This window comes from Leptidea sinapis, chromosome Z (genome assembly GCF_905404315.1).
Source record: "Leptidea sinapis chromosome Z, ilLepSina1.1, whole genome shotgun sequence".
NCBI classification, from domain to species: Eukaryota; Metazoa; Arthropoda; class Insecta; order Lepidoptera; family Pieridae; genus Leptidea; species Leptidea sinapis.
Genome location: NC_066312.1, coordinates 23,140,201 through 23,166,163, shown reverse-complemented (window position 1 = coordinate 23,166,163; position 25,963 = coordinate 23,140,201). Strand labels below are relative to the sequence as shown.

Sequence of the window (25,963 nt, the reverse complement as noted above, 5' to 3'; positions counted from 1 at the left end):
TCGAATATTATTGTTGAGGAATAAGCATTTAAGGCTGGGATGCACCAAGTAACTTTAGCAATAACAAACATGATAACGTATCGGTTAAGAAAAAAATTAAAATATTGAAAATTTTTAGATGACGTCATAAGTTCAACTGCTAACCGTAACCGTCCAATCTTAGCCGATTTAAGCTATTGCTAATGTGAAATAGCTAAAGAGCGACCTGTCAAATGTTTCAAATAATATTCGATATTGACTTGATACTTCACTTTTAACTATAACCATGCTAAGGATTACGATGGTGCAACACATTCCGCAGTCTATGTTAAAGTCAGCGTTACTGTTAACTTTAAATTTGACTTAAACCTTAACTATAACAGTTAATATGATGCAGCCCAGCCTAAGGTTATATAAAATATTTTAACCATATCTCAGCGTAAACTTAGTTATAATAACTGTTAAAGCCAATAGCTCAGACCGCTTATATATTGTCTATTTGCAAATTTATAATTATAATAATACTAGCTGACCCGACAAAAGTTGTTCTGTAGATAAAAAAAAAATACTGTTTTATAGGAATTTGCCAATAAAAATTCAAAACATCAAGAATTATTTCTTAAAAAATGCTCCCTGTTGTTATAATGAAATTGTTTCATAGCGGAACTGTCAAACCGTGCGTCACTAAATTCTCTAATAGAAAATATGTCCATACAAAACAAATATTGAAAACAAAACTAATTATGGGTCCCAAATCGAAAAAAAACTATCCTATCTCTCAAGTTGGACCACACTGCACTCCATGAAGTTATCCCCATTAAAATCCGTTCATTAGTTTAGGAGTCCAAAATAGTTAATCTTTTCAATCTTCTACTTATAAATAAATAACCATTTAACACATACATACTAATATGTTTTTTTAAGTTGAATAATAAAGATATTTAAGGTTATACTTATTATAAGGTTACTAATTTAGTTTAACGTATAATTTTTAAACACTTCAAGTAAACTTCAAAATTTTTACCATTTGCTTGCAAGATCTTTGTATAAAAATATTCCGTTGTTCTTTTGTAGAGAGAATATTTAGTTTACTTTTCAGTCACCCAGTGTTATATGTTTGAAATCGGATTTTTATCGGTGCTATCAAATTTTTTAATAGCAAAAGCACAAGACTACCAACTAAGAAAAGAAACTTATGCCCCAGACCTGACAAGAACGGGCGCAAAATCTCAGCGGACTTCTTCTTTTTTATAAAATTGCGATCAAAAATAAAATTCAAATTTATATTTAGCCTGTAGCCTGACGGTGATCGCTCCATTCCTGCTGTGATATCATTAAGAAAGTCATTTGTGTTATGTAACCTTTAGCACATAAACGGTTTTTTAACAATTTCGTAATACATTTGTTTTGAACATCTTCTGGGATCACGCAGACAGATATCGCCCAACAAAAGACATAACCAAGTAGTAGGCATAACAAGTGTATGGTTCCTGCTGTCAACATTATGTTTATAAAGTTTCTAGAAAATTCGCTTCTGTGCCTATGTACATACTTAACATTTTCAAGAATATATTGAGAGGCAAGAGTTAAAATGTTAATCATTTGAACCCTACCAGGGGTATGAAAATTTATTTGTTTATTTATTCTATTATTTATTTAATACAGCTTCGAAATTACAATAACTAAAAAAAATTGGTCCCACAAAACCATCTTGATGGTTTGTCTGTGGGATCAGCGCAATCTTAATTATAACATTTAGTAACTTAATATATAAATGTAAAGTTATGGAGCTTTTTAAAAAACTTGGAAGTGAAAGTTGTTACATAATATTGATTAACATTACTAAGGACTAATATTATTTAAATGCTAATATATAATGTGTCTAGATTGTCAATATAATTTTAGACATATTTTGAAACTTTATTTTATGAGGTTCGTGCAGTGACCTATATATATAGACAATGCACCTCATACAAAATCATAACCGAAATATGGCGGCACATGCAAATTACACCATAATAAAGCTTCGACTACTAGGTCTATACATTTCTGCGTTTTCTCCAGTTGTTTAAAATATTATTGGTCAATAGGCAGCAATGTAAACGTACACAATACGGCATAGCTACTAATATATATAAGAACATTTTAACTATCGGGAAAACCACACTATTTTAAGCGTATTACTCGACATTCAATAATTTGTTAATAACAAGAGCTTCTTTTTTAGTTCTTACAGTATGGAAACAATCATATACAACCAAGGCGTAAAAAAAGGAAAAGTATCCATTTAATCCCAAAGATTTTATGAGAACCGTTATAAAAACTTTAGTCGGGTTCACATATAACAATCGACGGCTAAAGAAAGCTATAGAACGCAAATTGAATGAATAAGTCAGCGCGGCGAGTGTTACAAGTGAAAGGAGATTTTTATCAATTTTACGTCCTCCGACGTTTTTATATGTGGACAAGGTCTAATAGCACTTTTTTTTATGAAAATAAGGGACGAGACGTGCAGTATGTTCAGCTGATGGTAATGGATATGCCCTACGACAATGCAGTCCCGCTCAGGATTCTTGAAAAACCCAAAAATCATAAGCGGCACTACAATTGCGCTCGTCACCTTAACACAGAAGATGTTAGGTCTCATTTACCTGTGCATTTACCGAGTAATTTCACTAGCTACGGCGATCTCAGACCAAAACACAGAAATGTTTACACATTACTGCTTCTCGGCAGAAATAGGTGCCGTTGTTGTACCCATAATCTAGACGGCTTCCTGTGCAAATGACCCTCCCATATATTTGAAACTATATATATTTGAGTAAAAGTATGGATGAGGGTATTTACTGGCGCAATGTATTTACTGTGTTTTACCTCTAATTTTAACGCTAGTGTCACTCCCATATTGTAAATAGTTTTAATATTGACAAAAATATAGTAGCAATGAAGAATAACAATGTGTGCGAGAGAGAAGAACATCTCTAACGGGGATTCAGTGAGATAGAAAAGGAACGCGAATCTATTAATAATGTAACTGATTTTTAGCCACGTTTGACTTTAGCTCCTGAGTGTTTTGAATATATTCAACAAGCTAACGTATATATTGATATAATCAAAATTGGTCACGCTTTATCGTTCGGTCAGGTGGTCTACACGGTAGTATATTCTCAGTCTAAGTTCGAAAATAAAATAGTATCTAATTAAATAATGAATAATTATGAAACCCAGTGTTACGAAAGCTCGTATATTATAAAAATAATTGAGTAAAAATAACTATTTATCAAACATAATAGCAACACTAATCTTAATAAGTATTAAGCGTGCTAGTTATGTTTTCTATGTAAACTTATATAAAAAATACACTATAAATAATCAAAAATATGGATATAGGAAGCAAGGTGGAATGAATATAAGTACAAGAACTGGCAATACATTTTTTTTCTTGCAGTGTGAATAGTTTGATTATTCTACTAGCGTAAATCTTTAGAGCAATTTACAACTATATAGGTACCACAAGTTATTAAATTTATTACTATCACTCAATTAAAATTAATCTTTAAATTTAAACAAAGAAAAGAAACAAATTATAAATACCAATGATAATCTTAATTATAATAAAACATTTACCATTTTTTAAATAAATTATGAAATATATTTTAATATTTATTTAGACATACGTGATATACTGTATCTTCTTCACACCACAATACTTATAACTCATCTGAGGTTTATTTATGATTTATTTACATTTATTTCTTACTTATTTAAGTCGAAGTGTTGAAGTATAATTTCTATTGCATCAGATTGCAGAGATTGTATCAATATTTTGTTAAATGCTGCACATGAATCAAAGTAGCTGTCGTAACCTTTTCGTCACCGACATCTTAGAAAATGTAAATGTTCATTTCAAGGTGTGGTAATGTGTTTGAATTGAAGCTCATCTTCACTAAAATGCCACTATCACATCTGCATGAGGTTCAATCTCAACGAATTTCACGTATTTCAGCCCCACACACACACACACACACTTTTTTTTTGACACTCAGCACACACTTTTATCAAGCTCATTCTGTACATGGGCATACTATTAAGGCTTGCAAGACCACAACAGATGATTCTCGGCCCAACCAAAATGATAGAGAGCATTGACCTCGCTAAGTTTTGTAGAGCGATTTCACATCTCGACTCATATACGCGCAAAACAGCTGACGCCACTTGTTTGTACGAGAATCTTGATAATTTGAAATAAATTTAAATTGATTTTATTTCATAATTTTAAGCATTGAAAACTACAGTGCATAGAGTTAAGTGTTGCCAGGCTTTTTCAAAGTTCGATAGAGTTCTTGTTATCTCTCTAGTGTTGCAAGGGAACTTTGGCGACGGTAACCTACTACCAGGTAACTTGAAAGCATCTATTCGATAAAAACTAATACTGTGATAGGTGTAAGTGTATAAAGTTAAACTAATATCTACACATAATTTTAACAAATCGAATTTAAAGGGCATTTAAATTTTTGTTACTGTGTTTTTATCTTAGATTTTGCTTAAAAGTTACTTTTTAATTATTATTTTTGTTAACCCCTCGTTTCGCGAGCGTGTAATGTAAAAAATCACTTAATATTACAAGTGTTTTAATTATTCAAAAAGAGTTTTATTTAAATCTAGTAATCTTATATTTCATAAGTTTCTTCAAATATATTTATTTAATATAATTGGTTTGATACTTCTTAAACTAGGCAAAAACAGTTTTAGCTTAATCGAAAATATACCTGTACATCTATATCTATCGTGTCTACTGTCAAATCGTGCGTCAATAAATTCTCTATAATAATATGTCCATACAAAACAAATATTGAAAATAAAAAATAATCATGGGTTGCAAATTGAAATAAAAAGTATCCTATTTCTCAAGTGGGACTAAACTGCACTCCATGAAGTAGTCCCCGTTTAAATCCGTTAATTAGTTTAGGAGTCCATCGCGGACAAACAAACGTGTCACGTTATTTATATATATTAGATGAAGTGATGACGTAATATCGTCAAAAGTACATTAAAGCGTCAAATTATATTTGAGGTTATGGCACTTACACCGGACCCGAAATATTTTCGGCTCTAAAAACATGTTGGAGACCAGTAGTGTTTGAGCGTAACTTACCACGTTGCTTAGACACGTGCTCAAGCCTCAAGCTATATTTGTGCTGACAAACGAGTTATATTTACGTAACAAGTAAGTAAAGACAGTCGCTCGCTACTATGTAGTAGTATCACAAATTAAAAGACTACAATATTATATTTAAATGAAACATTAAGTTTCTGAAGACAATTTTGTCCAGAGTCCTCTTTATTTTATCGATATACTAGCGGAACCAACAGACGTTTTCCTGTACACACGTGTTAAATTTGTTAAAGTGGTCTAGAGTGAGGAGATCATTAACATACGTAGGAGAATTATATGTCGACTGTATTGATAATCTAAACCAATTTCAAATTCACTGGAACACTGTAGAAAATCATCAAAATCGGTCCAGATATTTAGGAGGTAGTTCAATTGTGAATCTAAACCATCCTCGAATCCACTTAAACACACATAGAGAATTTCACTAAAATCGGTCCAGCCGTTTAGGAGGAGTTCACTGTCAACACACGTACAGAAGAATTATATATGTTAAGATATGGCCGGCAACGATCATGTGGTTTCTTTGGTTTTGATTGTAAGCGGCGGCGATCTCCTAACATCAGGTACACCAATACACTCCTCCTTTTCCATAACTAGGAAAGAATAGAGAAGAGTTCACAATTATTAAAAGAGAATCTAGTACCGAAAGCTTTTATACTCTTAATAAATTTCTATATAAGTAACAATTTCAAATAAACTTAAAGATAAAACTTGTTTCATATAATGGTAATAAATGGTGGTAAAGGAGCTCCTGCAATTAGACCACTCATCGGTCCATGTTGCGTGCAGTGTTGGTCAGATGTTCCAACCAGCCCAGCTCCTTCCAGAAGTTCAGAACACTCATGGGGTGTTCGCAGACTGCTCGAAGCGTTGTATGAATGTTGAACCTTGTATTAACTTAGGTTTTTGGCGGCTCGTTGGCCACCCCTGCACATTCCAGGATTATATGAGTGACCGTTTCATCTTCGGCCAGACAAGATTTCAACTTTATGTTACATATTATAATATTCAAGTCGTTTAGAATGCCTTTTGTACTGAATAGAGTAGTAAATACTTACACAAATGAAACAAAAATAAAATTTTATAAACGATGTGGGACTCGAACCTGCGACCTTTCGCGTTCCGTGAGAGAGCTCTTTTCAACTGAGCTAACCGTTCGTGTGACGTATCGTTTATAAAATTTTGTATGCTTTGTTCAACTCACAGGTTGTGGCAGCAATTTCGTTTTCAGTTTTATTTGTGTAATTAATCCCAGAAATAATCACTTTAAAATATAACAAATTGTTTAGTAAATACTTATTGATTATAAATAGCTGACCCAGCAAACGTTGTATTGCTATATAAAGTAATAAAAAAAATTTTTGGGGTGTAAAAAATAGATGCAACCGTTTCGCAGACCTACCAAATTTATCGTACTACAATTATTGTAAGTATTGATCCATTCCCATCTTGCAACCCTATAGCGGATTTGTGAATGGAACTAAATAATATAAAAAAAGGCGATACAAAGATAGGGGTTGATCGTAGAGGGTTGAAAATTTAGAGTTGTTATGTATGTTTTAATGCTGTATCATAAATATAAAAAAAATTTAGGGGTGGACCACCATTTACATTTAGGGGGATGAAATATAGATAGAAGCCGATTCTCAGACCTACTGAATATGCATATAAAATTTGGCAAAAATCAGTAAAGCCGTTTCGGAGGAGTAAGGTAACTAACATTGTGACACGAGAATTTTATACATAAGACAATGATTGCCTGTGTATTAATCAATTTCAAACAGATGAATAAGTTAATTATGGAACGTTATTACATACTGATGGCAATGACATTCTATACATATAGAAAATCACACCACATAAAACAAAACCGAAAAATGGACCATGCCACAAATTACTCCATAATGAACAACTATATCTATAGATTGCCATATTTACTCCAGTTGCTTAATTATATCTGTCAAATATAGTCGTCATTATAAAGTTCAGCGCCATTTTCTGCCTCGTAGTAGTGGTATTTGGTGTAGATAGCAAATATTAAGATCAAAATAGGGTAACTATAAAGTAAAATTTAAAAATTTTGTAGATTATCAGAAGTTGGGAGTAATTACAACTGGAAACCAATTTATTTCTTATTGACATTAACTGAGATATGCACTATAATTATTGTATGTCGCAATTTTTATGTTTAACAAGCCGTGTCCAATACCGCGTCAGAGAGGACTCAGATCAGATTAAGTTTATCAAATGTGTACCTTATAAACTTATTTCGATATAATATGCAATTGTATTATCATATATTTTTTTAATGAAAATAATGGACAAGTCCAGCAGGACGTTCAGCTGATGGTTATTGATACGCCCTGCCCATTACAATGCAGTGCCGCTCAGGATTCTTGAAATACCCCTAAAATTCTGAATGGTACTACAACTGCGTTCGTCACCTTGAGACATAAGATGTTAAGTCTCATTTGCCTAGTAATTTTACTAGCTACGGTGCCCTTCAGACCGAAACACAGTACTGCTTCACGGCAGAAATAGGCGCCATTGAGGTACCCATAATCTAGCCGGAATCCTGTGCAAAGGAGCCTCCCAATTTATATTATCATAACGCAAGTTGAATTTACAGAATATATGCTCATAGAAGTTGTTAAATATAAAGATACAACAATGTACTTGTGCTTTTCTGTCAAATGGCCTGTGGCAATGTAATAAAACAATAGCAATTGCCTAGAAGCGATTGAAGTAAAACTTAATAAAAATTAACTTGAGGAATAATTAACAGATACATAAATATATTATATATATATCCATTAAAAAAGCCGTGTTACCAACTAAGCACTTACGTATTGCTGAAGAGCTAGGAGCATTGTAAGATGTTTTTGCTATTTTGTTTTCTTGTAATCTTTGACGATATAACCTCATCTTTGTAGCAAAGTTGCCATTTCATTCTCTACCTAGAATAAAAAAGAATCTTTATAATAACATTATTTTAACAAGTGAGATTTTTTTATTTTACTAAGACTGACATAGAGTTATATTGATATTATTTTTCATTAGAAAATAAGCATTTACACTTCTTACAGGTCAAGTCATTATCAGGTTCTTGATTTTCTCTTTTATTCTTATTTATTGATGAAAAAGTAAAATGTTCCTAGGATTCCTCCATTTCATTTAACTGATTATTATTTTATTTTATATTCTATTTATAATTCATTAATACCAGTTGCACGTTTTAAAATTAATTAAAACAAAATAATTGAAAATCAGAATTTGATGGTTAGATTACTAATTAACACATATCAATATGACGTTGTTATTGAATATTAACGAATATAATAGGCTAATAATGGAAGAAGAAACCAAAAACCAGATGATACAGAAACGTGACGCCATCTTGCCGTAACTGACTTCCGGTTCCGTTGCATTGTCGTCCAGTTACCTCGTAGCCTAAAAAAGCTTTACTTCAAAAAATATCTAAAATTACAAAGTACATCTTAATTAACTTCAATTTAATGTTTTAGGATACATGTATAAATTTATGTGTTGTCTATTTCGTATTATGTAGTCATTTATATGTAATCTTTTCTGTATTAATTCTAGTTTCTTTGAATTTTCAGCCACCTAGAACTCGTACTTCCCAAACGTGCTGTTAAAGATACCTTATTATGTTTGTCTATTATTTATTACCTGACTGTTTTGTAGAAATGAAGGCCGAAATGTCTGTGCGGGATTTCTACAAGGGCAAGAGTATATTAGTAACAGGCGGTACTGGACTTATGGGGAAAGTGCTTATCGAGAAATTACTGTATGCCGTGCCGGAAATTGGAAACATTTATATTTTAATGAGGCCAAAACGAGGAAAGTCTGTGACGCAGAGGATGGAAGAGATGCAACGAAAACCGGTGGGTGCATAAAACAAATACTTTCAAGAACCGCACATTACGACCACCATAAAAATAGACTATTTTGTATCTGTAAACATGTTATTATTGATAAATTAGATATCGATAGTATTATTTCATTCAAATTTCGAATATCCCTGAAAAACAAAGAAATTTGATTTGACCATCGAAATGAAATGTCAATTTGCAAACAAATTTGACAAATGTTGAACGTAAGTAAGATTTTGAATGATATGATAGTTGGGGCCGACCCTAGTTTCTCTCTGAATAAAACAAAAACTATGACAGCTACCAGAAAACTTTTAATACCGCCTTACCGCCATCACTGGTTAAAATTAATGGGGGTCTTAATATGCGGCTCCTGAATGCATCATGTAGGCTTATGATATGTGGGCAGATAAAGTAGTGTATGTCTACATACATAGTTAGGGATTAAAACACTCGTGCTTAAAATGCCCATCATTGTGTACAGTCACATAAACTACTATATTAAATAGATGTATTATATTTTAATGTATAGGATATTTTGTAGGTTTAGGTACCTACCTGTAAATTGTTTAAATAAATACCTCTATGTTTAAACTACTCATTTTTGCCATTGATTTACTCTTTGACATTATTTTTTGTTTTAAATGCGTCAAAAGATTATATGCCCTTGAATCTCATTCAGCCATAGCTTACCGAAACCCTCTAAGAAAAAAGCGATTCACTCGATTGTATGAAGCGTGCTGTTATTGATAGATTGACAGATGGCGGCTTAATCTTGAATAAGACGAAGATTTTTAAACAACTACATTCCTACTATGAACTCTTTTTGCGATTCAATTGACAACCAAAAATGAACTGCTTTGCTATTCGAGTTGTATTTGCGAGTGATTCGAAAAAAGTTCCTATTTCCTTAGAGGAAAGTGAATCGTGTTGTTAATAACTTTAAAAAAATAGTAAAATTTTATTGATGAAAGATGAGATGAGAATACTTTGTTGGACTTTTTTGTAAAACAAAAAACTGAAAATAAATACCGAAAACAACGAACAGCTCGTTGAGAGCGTGTTTGCGCTGGTTTCTGCATACTAGCTGCACGAATGCTTGCTTTGTTACCTATTGGACTACGCCCCTAACACAAGTACCTTAAGTTGCCTCTTTCTACAATTCAGATTAGCCCAAATTATGCGCACATCAACATATCAGATATCTCAATAACAACGTAATAAAGATTTTAAAAGTGCTGATTACTTTTGTAATCCTACATTGCTCCTGATATACAGCTATTTGTGAAGGTATGGTGTGCAAAATTACTAAAATAATCCCCAAATATTTAATTTGAAAACATCAGTTCAGCTAAAAATCTCACAGATGAAATGAAATATTTTTATGGTTGCTGGTTGTGGACCAGTTTGCGCAGTTTAGAGTTACACTATATTTACGCTTTGTTTCACGTCTCCCACACTTCTATTACCTTCCTATTTACATATCTATGGTCTTAACAGATCTATATGTATATTCATACACAGATCCGTAGTCTCTTTAGAGGTAGTGGTAACTTTACATTATAAAAGTATTGTGTAGGTATATGACTAAGTAAGTTGTGTTGATTTCAGCTATTTGACAGGCTGAGAAATGAGCGACCATCAAGTTTCAATAAACTAAAACCAATACAAGGTGACATTCTGTTCGATAACTTCGGGTTGTCTGATACAGACATAGCGCTCCTGTCAGATGACGTCCGTGTCGTATTCCATTTCGCCGCGACCCTAAGGCTGGAAGCTCCACTCAAAGACAATGTGAATATGAATACAAGTGGAACCCAGAGGACCCTCAATATTGCAAAGAGACTTAGGAACTTGGAAGTGTTTATACACCTCTCTACGGCGTTCTGTTATCCTGATTACAAAGTACTAGAAGAAAAGGTAAAGTATTAACGAATGGACATAGAATTTTCTTGCGTACAGACGTGTATAGGTGTGTGTGGTGTCACACCAGAATAGCACCACCCTATCTCCTCCCTTGGGTGTCATGAGAGGCGACTAAGGGATACAAACAACGGAGGATGGGCAACAGCATCTTTCGTTAAGAGTACACCATTTACTGCGATCGCCAACCCGCTTACCAAGCGTGGCGATTGTAGCAAAAAACTCCACAAAAATGACAGACAGACGAGGTGACAGCCCGATAATACGTGATATAATGCACATATAATAATGTTAGAGTATTAATTGCACAATCTGTTACAGCTTTCAGTCTTCCTTTAAGTCTATTACGATTCATAGTTTCTTGCCGAATTATAAATTCGGGTATAAGGCCCTAAAGTGACTTTATTTCAAAGACTTTTCAAAGTTTCGCATAATATTCAGGTACATGCGCCAACGGTCAGACCTTCTGACGTCATGCGCCTCGTTGAGTGGCTTGACGACAAACAAATAGGGCAACTTACACCTTCTCTGCTGGAGTCTCACCCTAATTGTTATACGTATTCGAAGAGATTAGCTGAGTCACTTGTCAACGATGCGTATCCAACGCTGCCTGTCGTAATCGCCCGACCTAGCATTGGTAAGTCTCGTTATAATCTAGTTATTAATTAAGCTGATCATATATGTGTTAAAAACATCATTAGCTTTGTACTAGGTATCTGACTGTATCTATCAAGACACTGTTTTTCAGAAATGCTTGCTTGTATCAAGTTTAAATTAACACCAAAGAAACTAAATCAAATCAGCCATTCCAGCTTTATTTATGTTTTAAGTTTGCGCAAACTAATCACGAAAATTTGGCAAATAGCAAGATTTTTTTTTTGTTAAATATCGCGAATTAAGTTTGGTTTCAAACAGGCGATAGAATATACTATTATTATCTCCTGGGACTCCTCTCGGTATGGGGGTACCAGAAGGGTCTCTTCTTGGACCCTTCCTCTTCCTAATTTATAGAAATGATCTACCTAACCTCCTAGAAAAAAAAAACACAAGGTGGTATTATTTGATTAAGGTGACACTTCACTTATATTCAAAGTGAAACGAAGCCAAGTTTTATATGGCGAAGTAAACAATGCTCTATCTGACATTGTGTACGGGTTCAGCGCCAATAACTTATTGTTAAATAATCATAAAACCAAATATATTAAATTTACCGCGCCAAATGTTAAAAATGTAGATGCGAATATTTTATTAAGCGGAAAGGTGGTAAGACCAGTGGAATCTGCTGTATTTCTTGGCATTACTCTTGATTCCAAACCTCCACCCTCAGGCTGGCTCTTTAATTATTGTACGATATCACATTGTAATCCATATTTTTACATTTAAAAAAAGCCCGCTGAGTTTCATGAAATGAATGAGTGGTAGTTTTTGACGTTCAATAGGTGATTTTGTATCCTATTTTGAATAAAAATATTTGAATTTGAATTTATTATAAAGAGGTAAAGTTTGTGAGATTGTATCGGCAAACTCTGGTACTTATAAACCGATTTTCAAATTTCTGTTACCAATAAAAACCACTTTATTTGTGAGTTTCATGGCCCATTTAACCTGAAACATGAAAACACTTTGTGGTAAGAGTAAAAACAGTTTGACAGTTCGTAAGTAAGAGAAAAAACAGTTTGACGAAAACGTTTATTACAAACGCTTGCTTACAGACGTTTGCTATGAGTGATAAATATGATTGTTTTGTTTTGTTTGCATGTGGCAGCATCAGAACATTAACCAATATGGTTACACTGGTAAATGGGGACGCAGTCGCGGGTACCGGCTTGTTTAATATACATATAAACAGATACAACGCACCAAAAACAGACTTAATTTATTATATTTATTAAACAAATCAAATCTTATAACTATATTTACTACGATAGGATTAAAGTTAAACTATAATTAAGGGGAAGCGTACCATGAGTACATTCAGCATTTCCGCATTGGATAGCTAGGCTAATCTGTTGACCGAAATAGCTGCCAGCGCTTGGGTTTCCAGTAGCCCTATTGAGCTGCGAAGGCGAGGCCTTTGGCTATTTAGATTCTCCGTGCCTCTGGGCTTCACGGGGCAAGTATCTCGAAACCAAAAGGCACAAAGATGTAAGTCTCGCTGAGACCGATATATTTGCGACGCTTGCTGTCTTCGGCAGGGCTTGCAGCCCCAGCACCAAGTACCGTAACTTGGACATGAGAAGGAGCCAAAGTGTCGACACAAGTCGCGTCCCACACCAGCGCCCTTCCCCGTGCCCAAACCTCAAAGATGCTTAATCTTTATTAAAAGATCTTAAATTAATTGCAGAAACAGACGCAAAGGGCAACCTTATCTCTTGAGGTGATCTCTTGTTATTTCACAGTGTATGTATATTATGGTTTACTGCATAAATGAATGTAAAAGGTTTTATGATCTTTAGATATAAAAGCAAAACATAATTAAATTTAAATTGTTCACAAATATTATTAAGATCCTTCTTCAGCCCTTCATATAGTAAGCTTTTTTTTGTCGATATTTTAATTGTGTTTTTTTCATTTATGTTGTGAAAATAGTACCTACTGTTTAAAAGGCACTCTGGATTGGGGTTAAAGTTTCGTCAATTATTATTATTAGTATGATAGTCAGTATAAATTAAATTCCAAATTCGGTTATCGTTTGCCGATTCTAATTACCCTGGTGGCTTGTGAGTGGCTTAGTGGTTTTAATTTTCATTAAACTTCAAAAGGAAGGCAAAAAAAAGGACTTCAGAAAGAAGAAGGAGGTGAACCCTTCGATTTCATTGTTTTGTTATAGTATAGGTTTGTAGACCAATTTTTTTCTATGAGATGATATAATATCTCTCCCGGATTGGTCCGGATGGAATCTATGAGTATTTTTTTAAACTCAATAATGCACGTTACTGGTTCACGGCAAAAATAGGCGCCGTTGTTGTACCAATACCTATAATATAGCCGGCATCCTGCGCAAAGGAGCCTCTCAATGGTAAATGAAAGAACTCCTTAAGTTTTATCGGTTAACATTTATAGCATTTTTTGTTTTCTCAACAACAAATCAAATCCATTTGTATATAGTTTTTGTATAAAAATGGCCTCTGGTACTTATAAATGTAAGTATTTCACATGTGTTAATAAGATAGAGAAGCAACTTTATAGTCGTTATCCAAATTAATAAGGTAAATCACCAAATCGATCTGGTGATGAAGCTGAAAATTGGGCATCGGACCTGCTTGATAGAAGCATATACCTATCCATGACGGATCTTAAAATAATTGTTATGAGACGTACCTACTATTTATGCTACATGCACATATTTATTATTCAGTTACTTTAGATTGTCATATGATTATTACGGCAGTTCGCGAGACGCCTTAAAAACGTACACACCCCTCTACCCTGCTTCACATTCACAACCCAGTCACATTAATTATGCCCGCTCTAAGTTTTGCCACGCAAATGATTTACTATTATAATGCTATTCATTTATGTCAAAAATATGGTAAAAGGTGATTATTTTTGTGAATTACGATGTTATTGCATTTTCAACTACACCAAAAACTCGGCGAAATTTCGACTTTAGGAATAATCAATAAAGTGTTTTTATGCAAAAAGTACTATTTATTTAGTTTTGACACAACGGCGACGATATTTTCTATGAGAGAATTCAGTGACGCACGGTTTGACAGTTCCACTTTGAAACAATTTCATTATAGCAACAGGGACCGTTTTTTTTACGAAATAATTCTTGATGTTTTAAAATATTATGGGCAAATCCTATAAAACAGTTTTTTTTATCTACATAACAACGTCCATCGGGTCAGCTAATAATATATAAAAAAAGGATTGCGTGTTATTAAGTACTGAAATTTTACATATTTGGTTTTAGTGTTGTTATTCTTAAATTAAACATATGTATAAGTATGTACATTTATATACCTTCGTATATACGTTTGTAAATACGTGTGTTTGCCCAGCTAAGGATTGCTATGCGAATAAACTTGTAAATTGTAGCAAAAAAAAATTAAGATTGGTTATGGCTAAAGTAATATGTTTCCATTACTACTAATCATTATTATATATTTTAAAATGTGAACCTTGTATTTCTTGGTTCCACACATTGTATTTTGATTTAAGTATTGGGGAGAATCTATAACAAAATTTAGCACAAGCGACTGCAGACTAATTTTGCATTACTTTCTTCATTTTCAATAAACTTAAGTCGCCATTAAATAAATATAACCAGGCGTTATTAATCCATAAGTATCCAAATGATTTGAGCCTTTTTTGAGACTTAATTCAGCTAAGTGTTATCTTTAACCAATACGAAACATGTTTCATCTCTACACGAGGCGTTTTCAGGAGGTGTTGACACGCTTAATTCTGAAGCGAGAGTCTTGTTTCAATCCTCATGTATCGACATTTACCTGAAATACATGTATAATACATCCTATTTTCTTGTGTGTACACGAATAACTGTGCCTTATTTGATAACTTTCAGACACATTTTCTCCACGTATATATTATATACTAGCTGACTCGGCGAACTTCGTTCCGCCTAACAATCGATTCTTTAATTAAACGTAGCCTAATTTATTACATCAGCTACCCGTCAAAATCAGTCCAGCCATTTCAGAGATTAGCCGGAACAAACAGACAGATAAAAATTGTAAAAATTGTTATTTTGGTGTATATACTCGTATATTCATATATAGTAAAAAATTATTATTTCAATATTACAAACAGACACTCCAATATTATTTGTATGTATAGATTTAATTTTGATTTATCATGTCATCAGCGAAATTTGTATTTCTATTGGTTACCTATACATTAACTTATTTGCACTCATGGAAATTTTTATTTATAACTAGCTGACCCGGCACACTTTGTACTGCCTAAATCGATAGACCTAAACTTTTGTATAAAATAAACCTAAAAAAAACAAAAGGAATCCTTTTTTTAAGTGTTATTACCTTATTACCCGTGTTTTAAGGAAGTTTATTTTACCTCCTTAGAAAGTTAGAAAAATATAAAAAATTCTAATTAGTTATTCATTTTAAACTATTATTTTTATTTGATTTCTGAACGACGGGGGACACGTCAAAGGAAAATTAAAATTGTTGTTTTTATTTAAATCCGAGAATTTTCATATTTAATCAAACCTTTTAAGCCTTCCCTGGACTTCCACAAATAATTCAAGACCAAAATTAGCCAAATCGTTTCAGCGGTTCTCGAGTTTTAGCGAGACTAACGAACAGCAATTTATTTTTATATATATAGATTGAAAACGTTTATTATTTTATTAAGTTTTATTGCGAATGATTGTCAAATTGATATAATCATAATCAAAATAGTTTTAATCAAAGCCAATATTAAGCTTCTTAAGTTCTTAAGCTGTACTATATGTAAAATAAATTAATCAAAGTACCTTACTCGAGTAACGCGAATCTTATTATTTAATATATATTTTAATTAATATTATAGAATATTTTAATTAATATTATAGAATATTTTAATTAACAACACTTAAATTTGAACTTTGAATCTTTAATACTGTCCATTTATCTACCCAAATGAAAGTTTTTTTTTTTCAGTGTGCCCCAGTTTAGCAGAGCCTGTTTGCGGATGGGTTGATAATTTGAACGGGCCTATAGGCGTAATGCTTGGGGCCGGTAAAGGGGTTATTCGTACAATGCTTTGCGATGGAAATTTACAAGCCCAAGTAATACCTGTTGATACTGCTATTAACGCCATAATTGCTATTGGACAAATAGAAGGGACTAGAAAAGAGAAGTGAGTATCCTGGCGCTGGCATTAGACAGATTACATACTACAAAAATCATATCAACTTTGCCAGTTCTCACCCTTCACAGACCTCGATAAGTTAATCTTTTCAACTGATCTTTCCGATGCTCAAAGTAATTGATGCACGTTTATTTAATAATTTATTATATATATAATATATTTACCAAATTATTTTAAAACGCGGCTACATTTGTCGCATTCAGTATTAATTTATATGAACTTTTTCTTTTACACTTAGTAATTTGGACGAATTTACGCCGATTGAGGGATAGTGAGCCGCTTGTGAAGAACATTAATATGCTTGTATCTAATGCTTGACGTAGGGCATTGGCGACATTTTAATCAATAAACTCAGTGGGCGATGCCGTGCTCTTAAGAAGGCTTGTAAGCCCATATTATGCTAACAATACCTCATGAGTCAACCATATCGTATTGTGCTCTGCTTACAATAGTAGTATTATATGGTCGAGTGCCTCATCTGATGGTGAAGTGAAATTCAGCCACCATCAGCAATACTAGATTTCAAGAGATACGTTGCTGGCCTTTGAATTGAGAATATGCTGAATGTCTTGTTTGTAGGTTAAAGTTGAAGAAGTTAAAATTTTCTAGTAAAGTTAATTGAAACGTTTTAGTATTGTTGAAATAAGTATTGATGAAGGCGGTGACTTTAATACAAAAGAGGGTCCCAGTGAGTTTCTTCCATTTCCTCATTAAGTTTTGTTTGTACCCGACTCATTTGAGCGCGATTTGACCCTCTTTAAACGGCCACATTTCGCTTAAACTTCCTACATTTATCGAGGACCGAGAACAATACATTAATTTGACAAAATTATTCCATTTTTCAATTTGCAAAATAAGATTATTGTTAATTTATACAATTTTTCGTCTATCGTATGTAAGGTAGGAATTGATGTTCATTTTAAATTTCAACCATTATCTTTTCAACCAAAGCGTGTTTTTTAGGTTTTTTAAACATTTTTTTTATTTAATAGTACCAGTACAGTAGTGACAGTCCTAAATGTCTTTGTTTGTCCTTCGTAAATTATTAAATTAATTGCGATTGTTATGTCTTCCAGAGCCGACGTGATACCCGTCTATAACATAAACAGTGGTCACCAGAAACCAACAACATGGGGTGAAGTACTGGACATTGCGAAGGACTATGGCAGAAAGTATCCACTAGCATGGCCTTTATGGTATCCTAACGGAGGCATTACAACAAACGTGATAGCCCACGAGCTCCGGAGGGTATTCTACCATTTGCTTCCAGCTTATTGCATCGACTTTCTGCTTTTTCTCACAGGACAAAAACGCTTGTATGTACATATTATGTTATCAGCAATAATCAATAACAAAAGCATTTAAAATTATGCTATTAAAAGTAGAAAATAATGTTTTCGCACAGTTTGACAGTTCTGCTGTGACATTATTGCATTACAACAACATGGAAAATCGAAGTTATTGTTTTTTCCTATTACAGTGCGCAAAGTCCGATTTTGCGCATGCATTTGCGTTCGCAAAGTACCACTTTCCCACACACAAGAGCCTGCGGGAATATTTGAAAATAATTATAGTGGTCGAATTTTGCGCAACTTAATAGGAAAAATTGCATACTATACTCGTGCGCTCGTAGTTCATCCTAGCTACTTTGCGCACTTGTATAGTAATGTACTATACTAGCTGACCCAACAGACGTTGTTCTGTTCAAGATATATCGGTGTGTGATATATCTTAGGTTAAGTGAGATCTATAGAGCGTTCTTAGACTTTGCTCAGAGTTTACTTACGTAAAACTTAGCTGAGTGTAAGCTTAGTATAATCTTTTATTTCGTTTTTATAGTCATTTAATAGGTAAAATTATACTGAGTTAAGCTTAAACAGTCGAATATAAAAGAAAGTTCGCATTTTAACATAATCAGCAAAGTTTTACGTAAGTAAAGACTGAACAAAATCTATGTTCGCTCTACAGACCGCGGTTTTAATGTCAAACAACTGACAGTTATTTCAAATAACAACGGTAACATTAAAAAGATTATAATAAAGAAAATGCTTTATACATTTCTTTAAATTTCTGCGCAATTTCCTTAGTATTTTAAACATTTAAAAAAAAAGATAACTGAAATCAGTAAAGGCGTTCTCAAATAACATGATCAGCAAAAATATAGGTTAATTTTTATATATATGTATATATAGATTAAACTTCTACAAGTTTCATAATTAATAAAAACAAATTTGAATGTTGTATATTTGTATAAGTTTAGGTGAAGCGAAGTACTACTAACCAGCTAGCTATAAAAATAAATGTATGTATAAAAAATATATTAATGTTTTGTTTGCTCTTATTTTTGAATTATTATAATTCACTTATTTTTTGCATTTAAAACGGTTAATCTCTCCTATTCTACTGATATCACGAGCAGATATTGATTACAATGACTTATGCCCCGACTCAGTTGATAACGCGGGCGCTATAAGAATTTTATTTTTGTATTCATAAGATGAATTCAATGATACCTAAATATTTTAATGTCTCTGGCGTATTTTCCTCTGACTAATCGCCCTCTCTTATTTGACTTGAGCCGACTTTACAAGAAAAAGCATTACAATATAATGTGATACTTATAGTCTTATTCCGTTCCCACGTAATAAAGTGCTGAGCGCTCCTCTTGAAGTTTTGACTTCAAAAATCTTTAAATATTACATCTATTACTTGTTTTGTTACTACGAGTTATTTTAATCTAGTTAATGAAATCGGCGAATTTATCCAAAATCTATAAAGGGCTTTTTTAATTTAACATAAAATTTAATATAACATGTAGTTTGATATATCCAGGATATATCTAATTAAAATAATATAATAGTAAAAAGAATCAAATAAATATATGTTTGTCTTATTTTAGCATGGTCCGAGTTCAAGAGAGAATAAGCCAAGGCCTGCAAGTATTACAATACTTTACGATGAGACCTTGGTCGTTCCCGTGTCCTAACTTTGATAGCATCCAATCGAAACTGAAGGGAGAGGAGAAAGTAATATTCAACACAGATCTAACCGATATAGATAAGACGCAATACATGTACAACTGTGTAGAGGGAGGGCGGATATACTGCTTCAGAGAAGACCCTAATAAAATACATCTGAACAGACTCTATCACAATTTGTAAGTATAATTAGTAATACTAATTGTTTTCTAGCATCCCACAACCGCGCGTTACGCAATAATCTTCGTGCCTCGCAATAAATTGTGCTTCATCTGCAGCTGTCTAGGTATTCCCGAACCGATACGATTTATTGATTACTATTACATATCTAATACCTATAGCATTACAATCGCTTTTTGCGGTGGTATAACAATAGTTAGCGGAGAATTACAGTTACCGAAATGAATGCAAAGCTGAAGTGGCAGCGACATAGTTCGACGCATAGATGGCCGGTGGGGCAAAAAAGTCCTCGAATGGCGACCACGTACCGGGAGATGCAGTGCTAGTAGGCCCCCCAGAAGATGGACCTACGATTTGGTCACGATCGCCGGAATAATTTGGATGAGGTCAGCGCAGGACCGATACTCGTAGAAATCTCTGGGGAATGCCTTTGTCCAGCAGTGGACGTCTTCCAGCTGATGTTGATGATAATGGCGGTGGTTGTCACTTTCCAACAGGCAATATAGGCGAGAGATCCTCTTCTATAAAAAACAGGCGCGGGTATAGTATACCTTCGACACAAGGCTTAAAACTAACAGTTCATTACTAGCAGCTTAGAACAGTTCCAGTTTTTTTTACATGCTTTTTTATGTTTATTATGTCTGTCTGTACCAGTTTCACGTCCACCATGCCAATTAATACTAAATCACTAGTTACTCACTGATCATATATAAGTGTCCTGTGAGGCGAGGTGTTTAACGCTGTGTAATTTCAACCTCCATGTTAAGATTTCTATCCATAATACGTAGCAATTGCTCAATAGTGGTAGGCTTCCGTGCTATGTCGTGTATGTCTGTCAGTAATATAACTCTTGTTACCAGCTCTTATGTCTGCCGACAGATCTCATGAAGAGGAAACATTAGTGGCCATTTTTCCATACAAAACGTTCTCTAATCTCTTCTCCTTTATTTTTAACCCTAGATCAATATTGTTTTCAAATAAGATCAATATTATTAGTATCTAATATCTCTCTGTTTTATTGTTTTTAATGTTTTACTTACATATAGACTAGCCCCGCAGCTGCACCTCCTGTCGTCGCGCTTGTTTTAGCATCATTGCCTCCAAAAAGCGATGCTGACACGGTCACACTGCCTGCATGCAGCCGGATGCCTCCTGTAACTTCTCGCTCACGTGTTCACTTCCTTCTCAATGGCATCTTTCCAATCCCTCTTCTGAAAATATTCCGCTCAAAGGATAGAGTCTTTATTTGCGTTCACTTTTCAAACTTGCACTTCGCTGGTCTGCCGCTGTTCCTCTTGTCGTAGTGCTAGAGTACTGTAAAAAGTGCTTAAAACGGTTTAATCATATAGGCTGCAAGCCGAGGCCTAATTAGTATAAACCGACAACAATAAGCGAAAATCTCAAAACAATCCGGCAAGGAATATGACCTTCCCATTAAGTTTCTCAATTTTCTTTATGATTAGTTAATTTTAGGAGTAGAAAATTGCCGAGAACTAAACTCTGATTTTTGCGCTTCATACTCACGATTTTTAGTCAAAGTTGTGACATCATATCGCACTGATCGATTTCTGAGCCGCTAGTGTTTCCTCTATATAGGTAAAATATTTTTATCAAGACTAGTTATTCGTAGGTAGGTTATTGGTACAGTACGAAAAATAATCATCATTCTTTATTGTTTCAGCCTTTACGTTCTGGATTGGATCGTCAAAATTTTATTTTTGCTTTTTATACTATCCCTACTAGCTACAATGTTTGAGCCAGTAAGAGAACTATTCTCGTATGCAAAGCCAGTCGTCAAACATCTACCGTTCTTGGGGAAAGCAGTTTTCACGCCTTCATCAAGCCGAGGTTAATCATACGAAATCCAACTATTTTTAAGTTCTACATATAATAATAAAGTACTTACAGTAATACTAAACATTTATATTATATATAATTATAATTGTATATATATTACTCTGGTAAATATTGCTCCCACACGGTGATTATACTCCAGCCGAAGATATCCTAACCAATGTTACATAGCAGAAGATAAGAGTTCAGTTACATTCAATACCCACAAATTAAGTAACTCATCGTGCCCAAAGAAGTAATCACTTCAATAGTTCATTTCGTTAAAAGCAGAAAGTATGAAAATCACTCCATTAGGGACTGGGTTCACCCGTACCTATATGCTTGGGCATTGTCTTGCATCAAGACGAACCCAGGCGGAATGCACTGTGCAAGTGGAATCACGTGCACTGATAACTTCCTCAATGTAAGACTACGTTACGGTATATACTCTCACCGTTGCGGAATCCCTATATGAATTTACAAAGTCAGTTTTGACGTGTTCTAAAAAAGAATTACCCAGTTCTGATATAATAATTATTAAGGTTTCAAAAATATAACAGCATAAAATCATTTGGCCACATCACAGGATACCTTTTTTTTAAGGGCCTCATGAGCAATGTCGCGGCTAATAACAACAAAACTAAGGAAATCTGTCATCATACTCACAGTCAATTTCGTGTATTTTATAAGAAATACGAAAATCTATAATAGTGGATATCTAGTGGATATAAATTGAGATTTATTTACCCTGGTCTGTTTCCAAGTAGTGTTCCAGTATTCTGCGGTGGTTGGCTTGACTATGATTTGGTGGTTTCTTTTTAATCGAGTTAAACAAAGAAGTTTCCTGTTCTACATCATTTTAGAACTTATGTTCTGAAAAAAATATCATGATATATTTCTACGTAATATCTTAACAGTACTTTTCTATTCCGATTCTTACTACTGCTGATATCGGCTTGGTACGTCATGTTTCCGAAGCCGTAAAGGTTGACTAATGTGTTACTGAATCCGTTGTGATATATTTTATCTGCTCTGTGGTTGCGATGGTGCAGTTTTTAAAAGCAACTCAGGTCATTATTTTGATGATAAGTACGTGGATATTTTTGTAGCTCCTACTTACCTATTTGAGTCATTGGGCCATTCATATAATAATTATTTGTTTGGGTGATGGTGATGTAGATAAATAGAGTGTACAATAAAAACGTTCAAATAAAGAATAATTGTTTCATTTAAACAATTTGTAGGAGAGATGAACCAGCTGGTACCCCTCTGGACTTTCTCAAGGAATAGTAATATGTAGTCTGCTTTACGCTAGTTCCACACTCAAGTGCCAATTTCTATTTTGCTCCATACCATGGCATTTGGAAATATCATAGTCGAGCTTTTTCAGGTTTAGACTCCACATCGTATATAGTCCCCGTCACGAATATCATTGAATCCTGCCTGGCAAGAATCACAGAATACATGCGGTATCTTCTGTTATTTATCTGGGTGTGTCGGTATATTTTGTTTGAACTGATACTTTTTAGCATACTCCGCGCACAGAGGAGTAATCATTTGGAATTTCTAATAGAAGAGAGACTTTCACAAATAGAACTTTCTGTATTTATGCAGTTTCCGTACCGAAAAACAACAGTGTATTTGTACTGTTTTTTGTGTTTTAGCTAGAAGAGTGTGTCTTCCGGTGCAGGAAGTCTAGTGTGATTAGGATGTTTTGTGAAACGTTACTCGGACCATACTGTGTCTGCTATGAGGACATATTACGCAAAATAAAACGGATTATATATTCGCTGTATCATTTAGATCGCACGGAAGTTTCGCTTCATATTATACCGAAGCACGTTGACGGTGATGATTATAGTGAAGAAATGTCTTGATGTTAAGTCTTAGGCATAGATGGTATGATTGAAGATAGATCAGAAGTGAAAGGGCAAGACCAAATTGGCTTCGAAGAAGCTGGACGTCATAAGTAAAGCATGGCAATACTTTAAGCCTACATTCTAGCGCTGTACAAAGCGCAGGTCCAGCCACATATGGATTATTTCTGTCATCTCTGGTCTGGCCCAGTACAGCTCGATCCGTTTGTCTGCGTGTAACGTAAAGCAGCTTGAATTGTCCGGGGCCCAGTGCTCTGTGAACGGCTGGATCACTTCCACTGGCTTTTCGTAGAGACGTCGCGTCGCTTCATTGTGTGTCTTCTACCGCCTTTATCACTTGGAGTGTTCCGAAGAGCTGTTTGACCTAATTCCCGCCGCCGAATTTCACCTTCGCACGACACGCGAGAAATAAGGATATCATCTGTATATGTGGCGGTCCTCCACAATTCGGTTTTCAAAGAGGATATCACTTTAAAAATAACAAATTGAATATATAGTTAGACACTTTTTGATGGGTGAAATCTCGTTAGTTCGCGTCACCGAAATGCTTATAGCAGTATATCTGTAGCTATACAGCTGACGTATTGTGCAATAAAATTGAAAGGATGTCGTAAACACATCATTGTGTATATACTGTGCATTGTGGAAATAGTGTTTTTGTTTGATTAATATTATTGAAAATAACTTTAAAAATAAATCAATAATTTATATGTTTTTAATAATTATGAAATTTCAATTATAATCCTAAAAGAAATGACTTATTTTACATAATATAAAAAAATCACGTCGTATAAAAATGAAGCTGAAATATGGAACATGCAACAAAATACACCATAGTACATACATACAATCACACCTCTTTCCCGTAATGGTAGGCAGAGACCACTTCTTTCCACTTGCTACTTACATACTTGTTTCGCTTCGTCCAATTTCATAAATAAACTGGGACTGCTTTATCTATACATTGCCGCATTTACTCCAGTTGTTTAACGGCCGTTTTCAATAACGTATCTCTAGTTACGGATACATTGCTGTCACCGTTTAATGACAAGATTTTATCTATCCATAGTTATGTCCAATATAGTTATAGTCCAATGCTTCATGTCGATAGGTTATTGAAATGTAAGTAAGCGTAAAAGGATAGATTTGTCTACCTCTAGTAAGTTAAACTAAGGATAGATAGGTTTTAGAAACGGCTGATAGTCAATAAGCAGTTATGTAAATAGTTTATTCAGTTCTGGTTACGTGTGTTGAATTTAGAACCCGATTCGGACAGTGACAGTTGACACACAACTGAGGAGAGAAGTGTTTTTAAATTGTCTTTAAGCACACTTTTACTGTTCCGCTATCAGACTGCGAATGATATGTCCTTATCATATCTATATATATGTCTATATATCATCTTATAATTTTCACTTCTATCAGCAGTTTCTACAAGTACATTGTTTTATTTTTATTCATTAAACCTTAGATAACTTATACGTCTAGTTACAGCCTCTTGCTGCTAGACAACCGATGATAACAGGCCAGGATTATTACCTTAATGTGCGTGAGACAAAATACGTCTTACACTCGCGATTTGTATGTCACTTTGTGTTAGTGTGCGTGCATTGCTCAAAATATAGGCTAATCACCTAACCTCAATTTTTTTCGACGTTTTCACAGCTGTCATAGACGTTTATAGGCCGTTTTCAATAACGTATCTCTAGTTACAGTTATATACTTTTTTTTATGGAAAAGGAGGACAAACGAGCGTACCGGTCACCTGGTGTGAAGTGATCACCGCCACACATCCAGATGGTGGGGATGATATCCTAACTTGTGGCATGTCGTGCGAACATGGAATTCAGCGGCTGGAATCAGGTGAAACAGCTCTTCATCATAAATGCGGTAGAGGACACACAATGAAGCGATGTCTCTACGCAATGCCAAGTGATCCAGCCGTTCACAGAGCACCGGGTCCCCGACAATTCGAGCTGCTCTGCGTTGCACGTGGTCAAATGGATCGAGCTGATACTGGGGTGAGCCAGACCAGAGATGACAGCTATACTCCATATGTGGCCGGACCTGCGCTTTGTACAGCGCTAGAATGTGGGCCGGATTGAAGTATTGTGGTGCTATATTCTACGCCCAGTTTCTTCGAAGCCAATTTGGCTTTGCTCTCCAGATGGCCGCGAAATTGGCAATCGCTCGAGATATCGAGACCCAGAATTCCGATACTAGGCGAGGCTGTGAGGGAAGTGTTGTCGAAGAGCGGTGATATGGGGTTTTATTAGTGGTTAACGC

At 34.3% G+C, this 25,963-nt stretch overlaps 1 protein-coding gene across 2 annotated transcripts in view; it reads left to right on the top strand.

Moving 5' to 3' along the window:
- LOC126978269 (putative fatty acyl-CoA reductase CG5065) overlaps window positions 1-21,912 on the top strand; it is a 32,410-nt gene extending 10,498 nt beyond the window's left edge. Inside the window, exons 1-8 of one of the 2 annotated variants that reach the window (XM_050827006.1) lie at window positions 4,193-4,376; window positions 8,861-9,060; window positions 10,660-10,968; window positions 11,413-11,608; window positions 16,599-16,797; window positions 17,886-18,125; window positions 19,709-19,966; window positions 21,649-21,912. In XM_050827006.1, coding sequence (XP_050682963.1) covers window positions 8,863-9,060; window positions 10,660-10,968; window positions 11,413-11,608; window positions 16,599-16,797; window positions 17,886-18,125; window positions 19,709-19,966; window positions 21,649-21,820 — 1,572 coding nt within the window. In that variant the 5' untranslated portion in view covers window positions 4,193-4,376; window positions 8,861-8,862 and the 3' untranslated portion in view covers window positions 21,821-21,912. Of the gene's footprint in view, window positions 1-4,192; window positions 4,377-8,860; window positions 9,061-10,659; window positions 10,969-11,412; window positions 11,609-16,598; window positions 16,798-17,885; window positions 18,126-19,708; window positions 19,967-21,648 lie in introns of those variants that run through there. The other variant, XM_050827007.1, reaches the window with a different exon arrangement.
- The last annotated feature ends 4,051 nt before the right edge of the window (window positions 21,913-25,963 follow it).